At 35.1% G+C, this 12,847-nt stretch overlaps 1 protein-coding gene across 3 annotated transcripts in view; it reads left to right on the top strand.

Moving 5' to 3' along the window:
- The window catches only part of RASA2 (RAS p21 protein activator 2), a 112,497-nt gene that overhangs the window by 88,033 nt on the left and 11,617 nt on the right, over positions 1–12,847 (top strand). For 2 of the 3 annotated variants that reach the window (XR_004322773.1, XM_032487316.1), the window contains exons 18-19: positions 3,261–3,334; positions 3,867–3,976. Coding sequence is in view for 2 of the 3 variants with exons in the window: in XM_032487316.1 (XP_032343207.1) it covers positions 3,261–3,334; positions 3,867–3,976 (184 nt within the window). In the remaining variant the exon portion in view is untranslated. The remainder of the gene's footprint in view (positions 1–3,260; positions 3,335–3,866; positions 3,977–12,847) is intronic. The other variant, XM_032487322.1, reaches the window with a different exon arrangement.

Raw genomic sequence — 12,847 nt, 5'->3', positions numbered from 1 at the left:
ATGAGTTTTAGCAACAGTTACTATTACTGATGTCTTAATTACAAATTACAAATAATCCAGGGTTAGGGTTTCTTAGCAGCACTGTTGACAATTTGGTTGGATAATTCTTCTCTATGAGGGGCTTTTTTTCCTGCATTTGTGGAATGTTTAGCAGTAGCTCTGGCCTCTGCTTTTAGATGCCAGTAGCATGTTCCCAGTTTTTACAACCAAATATATCTCTAAACATTGTCAAATGTCCCCCAAGGAACAAAATTTCCTCTGATTGAGAACCTCTGGTCTAGGGGGAAGGGCTTAATATGGTGCCTGCTGTATAGTGAGCATTTAACTTCCAGGGTAAAATTTTGTGAATTATTGAGTATCTTATAAACAGTATAGGTTTCTGGTAGTAACCTGAGGAAAGGCTTTAATTTAAAATGTACGAAAGCCTACAGTATATAACATCCTAACACGAGCCCTACAAAAAAACAAAAATTGCTGTACTTAGAAGTTGAGAATGTTTTGAAAAGATCTTTAATTTCTTGAGTTTCTAGTTCTGAATCATCCTAAACAAAATGTAGCATTATTATAAAACGCTAGAAATTTTGTAAAGACAAGTTCTTTTGAAGTACATCTAAACTTAGCGTGAAGACAGTACTTACTTATCACAGTTCTAACTTAATGAATCTAAATTAGCAAGGTCAGATTTTAAAGATTTCATTCGGTTTCTATAGTGTGATTCATGGTTGGCTGCCAAGAGTATATTTTAAGAGTATATTTTGTTTGTATTTTTTTTTTTGTATGTACTTTTAAAATTCTTACAGGGACTCAGTAAATGAAAATGATGATTTAAAAAGTTAAAGCCAGTTGGAATTTTTTCATCGAGAATAGTGCAAGTTCAACCAAAAAAATTTTAAGCAACCATTGAATGCTTTTGAGGAGAAAGTCTTTCAAAAGAATAGGCAAAGAAAAAGCTGCCCTTTTATTTTTAGGACATTGTTGAAACAGTTTGTGGAACACTGTAGGCAGACTTTTGTTGGCAAGGTTATGATTACTGTCTTTTGTTTTGGGGTGGTTTTCCTATTTTTTATGACCAAGGCTATGGCAGCATCTGATTTCTTTTTCCTGATATAATCAGCATGTGTATAGTTGGTAATGTCAGTGGAGAAAGTATTTAAGGGTGCCAGGAGTTTAGTCTGTCCCTGATCTGCTCTGAGTCACCCACTCACATTCTCATGCACTGTCACCACAGTACAGCTCCTGTCTCTGAACTGCATAGGATGTTTTGCCCTAATACATGAACTTACTTGCTAAGTCTAGATATGTGCGGTGCTAGAAATTGCAAAAGCTTATGAAACCCAATTTCTCATTTAATAGTGGTGTTCTCACTAGTGACATTGGCCACTGCTCCAGAAGAAAACAGTTTATAACTCTGAATCCTATACTATTTCCACAGAGTTTAGGAAGAGTAACCTGAATAGCTCTATAAACAGGGTGACCATATAATTTAGTGTCCAAACCTGCAAAAAATTTTCAAGAGTGAAAAGGAGTACTTTGAATATGCTAGGACCAAAGTTGTAGACAAGGATGGTCCTGAGCAAATTGGGACCTGTATTCACCCTGCCTATAGTCCATCTTAATTATTATGTTTTCTTTCACCTTATGTAGCCATATTTACCTCATAGTTCCTTAATAATACAACAAATAAATAATAGATTTAATAATTACTATAAATAATATCTGTCACGTAAATCAGGCAAATACTCAGAAATGAAATATTTCGGATAACTCTTTGACACTATGAGTAGATGGTCCATCTGTGAGAACTGAAGATGTGATGGGACCCTTTAGTTCCCTTGGATACTTGCTCTTTATCACCCACATATAATGCAGAAGTAACTCTGTTCTTGTTTTTCACTTACTGAGATTTCTTCTAGCAAACTAGAGGTAAACATTCCACTGAAAAATCCCACAAATGGAGGTTCTGGTGGGCAGTCTACAGCCAGACTTAGGAGAAAATGACTGTGTCCACAAATTCTACTTTATTCACTGGTACCTCAATGTCGTCCTTATTGGAATGTACTGTGTTTTTATTCTAAATCCTTAGTGGGACAATATAGAAAAGTGTAAAGGAGAAAACAAAGACTAAACAAATAGTTCATTTATGGGGCAAAATACGATTCCTCTTTAAGAACAGGAATTGTTCTGAACTCCTGGTTTCCCTCTCCTCGCATGAAGAGAAGGCCGCATGCCAGGAATCTCTTGACCAGTTGAGGTAGCATATTCATGAAGCTAAATGCTCTTTACTAAATGGCTAGATTTGGGTACCCCAAAATTTTTTGAGCTGCCCCATTCTCACATTCTCCAAAGGAAGTTTATAAATGGTTATTAGATCTCCAGGTTATTCCAGAGAACCCAATTACACTTCAGTCATAACTGTGAAATACTAGCTCTCAGGGCTATAGTCAGTTATATATTATAATAGACGTTAGCACACTCTTTTCTGTAAAGGGCTGTGAGTAAATACTTTAGGCTTTGATGGCCCCATGAGGGCACTGCAACATATTCTTCTTTGTTTCTGTTGTTACGACTCTTTAAAAATTTCAAAACTGTTCTTGACTTGCAGGCCTTACAGAAACAGGCTGCAGTTTGAATCTGGCCTGATGAGCTATAGTTTGATGATTCCTGACCCGCAATATAGGTTCACAATCCTGTATCCAAAATCTTTGGGACCAGAAATATTTCAGAATTCAGTTTTTCAAAGTTTTGCAAATAATAGTTATATGCTGTATATTATAATAGTATACCCAGTGGGTCATGGGTCACAGCCTATAATCAAACACATTAATGTTTATGTAGCTCAGTATATGAATATTCACACTGAGTAGGAGAAATACAGGCTTATAAATAGCCTTACACCAGTTTAAGTCAAGTTACTGTAAATGAGTTTACTGTAAGTCAAAAACAAACCAAAAAACTCTTTGCACTCAGAGCTTTACAGATTTCAGAGTTGCAGTTAAGAGATTGTGGGTTGAATTATCTCTACAGGGAAATAAATATATTCTACATTTTAAGTAACTTAAGAATAAACTTTTTAGAGTACCTGTCATGTAAATTGGGGACTTCCTCTACAATTAAATATGTGTTTTGCTTTATAAATTATAATTATGTATGTTCCTTAATAATGAAGAACTTCATGGTATTCTCTATCAGTGACATTTAAGATAAACTGAATTTGATGCACCTTATCACGAAGTGTAATATTTGCCCATTTCCCCGTTTAGTTCTTGGATGAAATTTCATCTACTGAAACTAAAGAGTCCAGTGGTACGAGTGAGCCTGTGCACCTGAAAGAAGGGTAATGTAATTAAAGTAGATACTAAAGTCGTATTTCAGTATAGACATTAAGTAAGGACAGAGAGGTCCAGGAGTGAGGAAATCCGGGTTTTGTTCTGTGCTAAAACTGTGTAAGTAACATCAGTGGGTAAGTCACCCTCGCTGTCCTGTAAGCTTTATTCCAGATAGGAATGACTTCTTATCCATGCAGTCCCAGAGTTGTTTCGCAAATTTAATGAGATGATGGATGGTGGAGTACTTTGGGAAAGTCACAACATTATTCAGTCTTAAAGTAGTGTTATCTTTGGAAGTTAAAGGGGAAAATTACTCCAAGTGGCCCCTCTAGTTCTGGATACTGCAATTATAAATATTAAATTATTTAAAGAGTTTATTCCCTTAGTAGGGCCAAAATAAACACAAGAGTTACAGATGGTGAAGACTTAATATAGTCTTACACAGCTATTCATGTCATTTAAAATTAAAGAACAATTCTTTGTTTTGGATTAACTGTTTTAATACTTGTAGCTAAATGTTTACATCTGTTGTTTTGGCAGGGAGATGTATAAAAGAGCTCAGGGAAGAACTCGGATTGGAAAAAAGAATTTCAAGAAACGGTGGTTCTGCTTAACAAGCAGAGAGCTCACCTACCACAAGCAGCCAGGTAGTTGTGTTTATGCTTTATTGTGGGGTCTTGTCCTGGTTTCCAGGGAAGGTTTCTTTCTTTTCTTTTCTTTTCTTTTTTTTTTGCTGCTTAATGTAACTAGTGAACCTTTTCACTAATACTTTTGTAGTCTATAGTTTCTCACAGTGATGCACACACACTAAAAATGTAAAAAATATTTAAGTGACACCATGTAAAATTACATTTTTCTCTCACATTGAATGTCTTGTGTTGCTAAAAATGGTGTCCCTACAGTATGCTCTGTTTTCTAAAACTCCCTGGTAAATCCCTGTTTTATAGTCACTATATAAGGAACAAGTTAGACCTTTTAGAACTTGGAAGTTTCTTTAACTCCCAGAGTCAAATTGGTAAGAATTAATATCTAATAATGACAATATTTCAGTGTTTTGCTGGAAAATATAAGCCAAAAATTCCCATAGTCATCCCATAGACTGTGATTTCTATTCAGTTAAAAGATTTCATTCTAGACTATTAGCCAAGCTAAATCTAAGATGGGAATTTTAATAATTTGCCTCCTGAGAAGGCACAAATTGTCTACCTGTTTGAGTAAAGAAAGCCATCTTCCTACAGTGTGATTTGAGGGCTTCAGAGAGGCAAAGTTTGTCCCTCAGTGGACTGACATAATGCTTAAAATCTCTCTTTTAAGTATATTCCTTTGGGCTAATGCATTATCCATAGATGGCCACAGCTTCTGATACCTTAACAAGAACCACTTTTATCTAGATCACAGATCTGATACAGTAAAATCCTTTCTATCCAACGTGATCAGGATCCAAAGATGTTCACTTAACCAGAAAGGTCCGTTAAAGCAAGAATCACTTAAAAACAAACAAAAAGATGCAGACATATATCTTAAATATTTATATATTTGTTTACCTGTCTTTTGATAGAGAGTCAAGATCTTTTCTTTGAATTTGAATCTGTAAGTTTAGATTTCCCCATTGTCTTTCTTGTGCAGATATCCCCCAAATGCATGTTTTCAGGTTGATTTCTCCAAAGTGGATCTAGAACTTAGATACTTGAAAAGTAATCCAGTTATAGAATCCTGTTAGATTTTTATGATAGTCACCCTAACCTTTTACAGCTGTCTCACACCATATAAATCAACTTTATTTGTATGGGTGTTAGTCTCCTTTTTTGAAAAGCTTTTCAGAGTGCTTGCCTGATATTCAAATAAATAATATACCTCTTGGTAGGTGGCATTTATTTTGTCACTTTACATAATATTTAAGTAAATTATAATTACAAAGTGGAAAAATGGCATAATAGTTTTGAGAACAAACCCAATGGACTTGGTAATCAGGACAGCCTAAGTGATGGAAATGGAAGGGTTACAAGCTTAGTAGATAGTGCCCTAGCAGCCCCAACACTCAGCATCCCATAAGCATCATTTAGTATGTTTTACAGAGGAGATGGAGAGTCTTGGTTAATCCATCAACTCTGTTAAGTAAAGATCTGTTAAAGGAACTTCTGGTATAATTTCTGAAATGATAAAACAAACACCAGACATAGAGTACTTTCAAGAGAATGTAGACTCAAATTAAGTAGAATGCTTCAGTGGAGATTCTTGAAGAGCAGAGTGAAAAAAAAATGTTTTTGTATCATAATTCCTTAGAATGGCTTAGCCAGAAAGACTCCATATGTTCAAGTATACTAGTAAGACATAAGGAGCCAAATGCACTATATTTTTAGGCACCCTGATCATTTGTTGTGGAATGTAAATATTTGAATGACTAGAAATCAGTAGGCTACATTCCTGCCCATACTTACCCTTCCAGACAGCATTCTTTAAGCTAAGCATATTTTGAATGTTTTAGAAGTGACAGCTGATGTTGAATACTATATAAATGCTCTCATGTATAGAGCAACATTTAAAAAATAGCTGTCATAATATGCTAATTATGTTTATATTACTAGTACATTGAAATGAAATTTAAGGTAAGTTAGTCATTCGCTATGAATAAATTAGCTATTTTCTCCTCTTTTATTTTCTAATCTAACCAGTATTCTAAAGTCTTCTTTCACTTAAGACTTTAAGAGTTAGATGATAGTTTTGGACCCTTTCCTCCAGAAAAATGCACCCACAAACTTAGACACAGAATCTTGCATATAATTTCAGAGAGTTCATATAGCCAGAGCCCATCCACAGTTCTCAAGAACTTCTGTGCAGTGATCTTGTGAGGATAAAATTCTGCATAGTGATTAGACTGCTCTAACGTATAAAATAGACATAATAGAAGTTACATTATTTTCAGGCCTTAAGAGATTTAACATGTTGGAATGGCATTGGAGGAATGAGGTCTGTTATATGAAATTTCAAGATTATTTACCAAAGCCTACAGTTTTAAGCATCCATGCTTTTTGTTTTAACTATTTTGTTGGATTTTTCCAAAATGTATTACATGCTTCCCTGCCTTCTAAAAAAGAGTTCATTGAACGTAAGTTAACGTTTTCTAGATGACTTGGGGCTGTCATTGATAATAATAATTATTATATAGTACTCTGATTTAGTGATGTTTTCAGGGCTGCTTATGGGTGTGTGCAGCTGTTTACTTCCCAGCTACATGCCTTGGACTGCTGTGCTTGTTTGTATTCCCGTGTTTGCTTTATACAGTTTTTCTTTTTCCCCTTTATGTTCAGGCTGTCACCTTAAATTTCTTGTGCTGTCAGTGAACCATAATGTAACATCTCATTCCCACCTCTACCACCTACCTCCATTTTTTACTGCTAATGTACTGTGAGTGAGGATATAGGTACTGTGTTTGTTAAAATTATGCTAATATTAAAAGGTTTTGATTGAAGATTTCAGGACTTTCAATCTATGAATAAAATACCTAGGCTTTGGAGTCTCTCTTTGGTCGTTCAACAAATATTTTGCTTACTTCCTTTTCCCTCGCAGTTTTCTGGAGAGCTAAGACTGCTAGTTAAGTAGTCTCTTTTTACACTTTGTGACTTTGGTGTCTGAAAGCGCGCCTCCCAGGTGTTCTGTAACACAGCTCTAAGTTACTGAGTCTTTCATTCTTTCCTCCTACTGGACACTAGTATTTGGAATCAAGTATTTCTACCACTTAGAATCAAAAATACAGTCTTTTTCCAATTTACTGGAAAAGTAATTAATAGAATTTTCTCAATTTTAAGGATTTTTCTTAAGTGAGTTATTAAATTTTGATGCCCACTGAGGTAATTGCTGCCAAGCAATAGTAAGCAACTCATCCTCAATGTAACTAAATTGACAGGTGGAAAATGAGTATCATAGGGCATTCAGTCAGCTATCAGTTGTGATTACCTTGACAGTTTTTTATGGATCTGTGTGGTTATGGTTATGGATTGATATTGCCGTGCTGTAATGGAGTCGTGTCCTACAAGTAAAAGTTCTCTTAGTTGTATGCTGGAATCAGACATGTTACTGATGTTCCAGCCTCTTCCTCTTCTGTCTCTTCCAGCCTCATCTTTTACATCCTCCATGTGTCTCTTCGCCAGACTAGCTCTCGCAGTTCCTGTAAGTTGTGCTCTTTTACATTCATGCTTTTGCATTTGCTCCACCAAGAAATCCTATTCTTTCCTTTTTGACCTGTGTGATCTGTTGTCCTTTAAGCCTCAGATCAAGTGTCAGCTCTTCATGGAGGTCATTTTCATAAAGCCTCTGGCCACCTCAGTTGAATAGTCTCTTACTGCGTTTCTTAAGCACATTAGTGATGACTTCTGTCACTCTGTGTGATCATTACTTTTATCTGTCTCTTGCCCTAGTCTTTAAGATCCTCAGTGGTAGGGACTGTGTTTTTACTACCTTCATTAAGGCATTTAGTAAGTGTTTTTAGTAAATGGTGTTCTTCAGAGAACATCATGTCTTCCAGATACGCTATTTGAATTATATTAAGAACCACTGCTCTAGGTTTCTAAAATTTCCACCAAACTTACTAATAATAGATTATTAACAAATTCACCTCTGAAATTCCGTTTGTAGTCTCCAAACTTGATTAGATATTGTTTGCTTTTGGATGACCTATCATACACAGATACATACATAGAGCCTACACAACTTCTATATGATATCAGTATTCTACCTCATATAACCTATGAACAATATAAAAGAGATTTCCATGATGTTTTAAACATAAATCTCAATACATTTAGGTTGACTTGGTTTACCTTTTCATATTTTCACACACAGGGCTCTGTGGTTTTTTTTTTTCTTTAATAGCTAAAGAACACCATTGATTTGATTATGCATTACATTCAACAGATATTTTATTGAGGGCCTACTGTATGCCAGATGCTGTTGAAGCTCTGGAGAAAACAGTAGTGAACAAAACATAACAAAATTCTTACCCCCATGAATCTTACAGTTTAGTAGTGATAAACAATAAAGAAAATTTTTGTATAGCATATAGGATAATTATAAAGGACAGGGACAAAAGTAAAGCAGGGAAAGAGAATAGAGAATGATGGGCTTAATGTGGAGAATTGCAATATTAAAAGTCTAGCCAAGGAAGGCTTCACTGAGAAAGTGATATTTGAGGAAAGACCTAAAGAGGGTGAAGGAGTGAGCTATGTGGATATTTGGAGTAGTAGTGATGTAGACATAGCTAACAGCAGCTGGTTACAAAGGCCCTGAAACAGAAGTATGCCTGGAGTATTCAGGAGATAAGAGAATGCTTTTGTAACTACAGAAAAATGAGTAAGGGGGTAATCATAGGAATTGAGGTCAAAAAGATCATGGAGAAGCTAGATATTATAGGGCTTTGTGGGAGACTTTGAATAAGATGGAAAGGCACTGGAGAGTTTTAAGCAAAGGAATGACATCATTTGACTTACATTTTAATAAGATTGATCACTCTTGCTGAGTAATCAATCTCCATACACTCTATTCTGTGTGGAGAATAGAATGAACGGGGGGTCAAGGAGACCAATTAAGAGGCTATTGCAATAATCCAGGGGAGACAAGGTAATAGCTTGGATGTGTTAGTAGCAGTGGAGGTTGTAAAAGTGTATCACATTCTGGATCTGTTTTAAAGATAGTACTTACTGCACAAGATATGATTCGAGGATCACATATCAAGAGTGAGAAAAGTCAAGGATAAGTCCAAAGATTCAGGCTTACACAAGTAGACTGATGAAGCTGCCTTTTTAAAAATAGACATGTGAGTTCTAATAATAGGAAAGAAGCTTGTGCTAGACTAACTCTTTCATAGATAATAAGTATAAACTTTAGGCAGAATATGTAAAACAACTCTCCAAAGAATTTGACACTTCAAAGATGAGAGCCATGCTGGGTGAGATTTATGTTTATTTGGCTTTTCCTCCTGAAAGCACTCCCAACCTGTGCAGTATGAAGTGGTTAAAATTCAAGCAGAAAGCTATAGTTTTATTGGCTTGAGGTGTCAAAGGGCAGAGTTCAAACTGCCAGAGAAGCCAGAGATTAAGGAGGTAATGAGGATGAGCCCTCCAATCTGCATGTGAACTCCCCTGAAATCTTCAGCTGACTCTTGAACTGCTCATGCTAGGGGGAACTTCAAAGAGGCTAGTGAAAAGCAATAACTGAAAGATTAAAAAAGATGAGCAGAGGTCTCAGTTTCTTTCCTCCTCAGAGACAGAGTTTGGAATTTTCATTGAAATCTCGAGAGGGTATTGGCTCAGAAGACTATGTCCCAGGATTAAGAATAAAGAAAGTATCATATAAATAAAGTATAAAACCAAGCCTCCAGATGATTAATGCTATAATTCTTCCAAGGAAGATAACTGAATCCAGTTTCCACAATGTGTCATTCATAATGTTCATTATACAATGAAACATTAACAATGTTGAGAAGAAACAGGAAAATGTGACACTAGTCAAAAGAAAAACTAATCAATAGAAGTAGACCCTATCGGTCTACACATTGGAATTAGCAGACAGGGACTTTAAAGCTATTATGAATATTTTGAGGATTTAATGGAAAAGATAGTCATCATGCATAAAGAGATGGGGGATTCCAGCAAAAGAAAAAAATAGAAACTATAAAAAAGAATCAAATGGAAATCTGGAATTGAAAAGTACAATATTGGAAATGAAAAATTTATTGGATAGGCTTAACAGCAGGTTGGAGATGTCAGAAGAAAGGTTCAGTGAACTTGAAGACAGAGCAATAGAAATTATCCACTCAAAGAACATAGAGGAAAAAGATTGGGGGGTGGGTAGGAATGGACAGAACCTCAGTGACTTGTAGGACAATATCTAATATATGCATGGTTGGTATTCCAGAAGGAAAATACAGAAAGAGTGAGGCAGAAAAAAGTATTTGAAGAAATAATGGCCTAAAATTTCCCAGATTTGGTGAAAAACATTACCTTACATATCTAAGAAAATCAGGGAATGCCAAGCATAGTAAATACAAAGAAAATCATACTTAGACATATAATAATCAAACCAAAGATAAAGGGAAAATCTGAAAAGCAGAGGAACAAAAGACAGATTACGTACAGGAGAATACACTTAACAGCTAACTTCTCATAAGAAGTAACCAAAGCTAAAGACAGTGGAAGGATGTCTCTCAAGTGCTGAAGGAAAAAAGTTCCCAACCTAGAATTCTAGTGAAAATTTCTTTCATAAATGAAACTTAGATAGACTGCAAGCAGGCTTGCACTATAGGAAATGCTAAAGGAGATTCTTCAAGCTGAAGTGAAATAACACCAGATAGAAACTTAGATCTGCAGGAAGGAATAAAGAGCACCGAAATGGTAAATATGTACATAAATACTGTATTTTCCCTTGATTTCTTTAAAAAGCAGCTGTTCCATGCAACATTAACATTGAACTGTAGAGTTTATAACTGTAGAGTATATAACAAATTTAGATGTAAAATACATGACAACAGTAGCACCAAGGAAGAGGATGGAGTAAATTACTGTAAGGCTCTTACATTTAATGTGAAGTGACACAAGAATAATTTTAAGTAGATTGTAATGAGTTAAGGCTATATATATAATAATCTGTAAAACAAAACTTTAAAAAAAGGCTAACCCATCTCCTCTCCCCTGCCCAAAAAATAAATACGGCAGGAGAGGAAGAACAGAGGCACAAAAATCATATGGGACAAATAGAAAACAAATACCAAAATGATAGTGTAAGCCCAACTATACCAATAATTAGAACAAATGTAACATCATATCTAAACTCGGGAGCAAAGAAAGGATTATCCAGTTTAATCAGTTCTGTTCAGCATTGTACTGGAGGTTGTAAACAATGCAGTAGGACAACCCCTCCTCCAAAAAATGGGAAAAAAAAGAAAAGGAAGAAAAGGGCATACAGAGTTACATAAAAAATCCTAAGGAGTCTTCAAAACAACTACTTAAACTAATAAGTGAATTTAGCAAGGCCTTAGGATACATAATGCATATATAAAGATCAGTTGTATTTATATAACCTAGCATCAAACTGTTAGAAAATTGAAATTCTAAAAATAACACCATTTATAAAGCAGCATTCCTCTTCAAAAACAACCACCTAAAATACTTAGGAATAATTTTTTAGAATAAGTATAAGACTTAGTGAAAATGACCAAACATTGCTGAGATAAAATAAAGGAGACCTGAAATGGAAGGAGAAGACATACATCATGTTTATAGATTTGAAGATTCAGTATATTTTAAGAAGTCACTTCTTAAATTCATCTTGTTTTAACACAGTCCCACTCCAAATCCTAGCAAGTTTTTTTTGTAAAAATTGACAAGTTGATTCTAAAATCTATGTCAATGGGAAAACAAAGGATTTAACAGAGCTGATGCAATGCTGAAGAAATAGACCGAAGTTGGAGAACTAAGACTTACCATAAAGCTACAGGATTCAAGACTGAAATTTTGGCACAAGAGCTAGAGAGCTCGATGAACAGACAAGAGTCCAGAAACACACACACACATATACACATAAATATGGTCAATTCAGTTTTGACAAAGTGTCAAGGCAGTGCAGTTGGAAAAGGAGAGTCTTCTCGGCAGATGTTGCTGGAACAACTGGATAAACATGGAAAGAAAATGAACCTCACCTTACCTCGTACTACACACAAAATTTAATTCAAGATGACAGGATCATTGGCCTTGGTGAGAACGCGGGGGACTATCTTTATAACCATGGAGTATGCAGGAATTTCTTAGGATATTAGAAGCACTAAACATTTTTAAGATAAATTGAACTTCATTAAAGTAAGACTTTCCCATATTTTTCCCACTCTTTATATCACCACTCCTTTTTCTTTTTTGTTATTACAATGGGCATAAAATGTACTACTTGACAGTTGAAATTTTTCAAGACGTTGTTGGGATTTGAATTTCTTTAAACCATAAGCTAATGTTTTTCACAAGATTTGGGCAATTTTTTACTTGTTTCTTCAAATATTTTTCCTGCCCCTTTTCTCTCCGTCCGACACTCAGGCATACTTGATAGTGTCTCACAGATCTCTCTGAGAGTCACTTCACTTGTCATTCTTTTTTTATCTTTGTTCCTTAGAGTAGATAATTTCTATTTAAGCTCATTGATTGTTTCTCATCTCAAATCTGCTCTTCAGCTCACACAGTGAATTTTTCATTCTATTTATTGTGCTTTTCAGCTCTAGAATTTCTACTTGTTTCTTTTTATAGTTTCCATTTTTCTGATTAGAGTCCATATTTGTTCAGTCATTATTAGCGTATCTTCCTTGAATTATTTGAACATATTTATAATGGCTGCTTTGAGGTCTTTGCTCACTAAGAGAATAAATTCAACATCTGAATCCACTCAGTCATTTTCAGTTGTCTGCTTTCTTTCCCCAGTATGGGTCACACTTTCCTATTTCTTTCCGTATCTTATTTTGGGTTAAAAACTGGACATTGTAGATAATA

The sequence above is a fragment of the Camelus ferus genome, chromosome 1 (genome assembly GCF_009834535.1).
Source record: "Camelus ferus isolate YT-003-E chromosome 1, BCGSAC_Cfer_1.0, whole genome shotgun sequence".
Taxonomy (NCBI): Eukaryota; Metazoa; Chordata; class Mammalia; order Artiodactyla; family Camelidae; genus Camelus; species Camelus ferus.
Note: the sequence above shows the minus strand (reverse complement) of the source record. Positions and strands in the feature narration are given on the sequence as shown.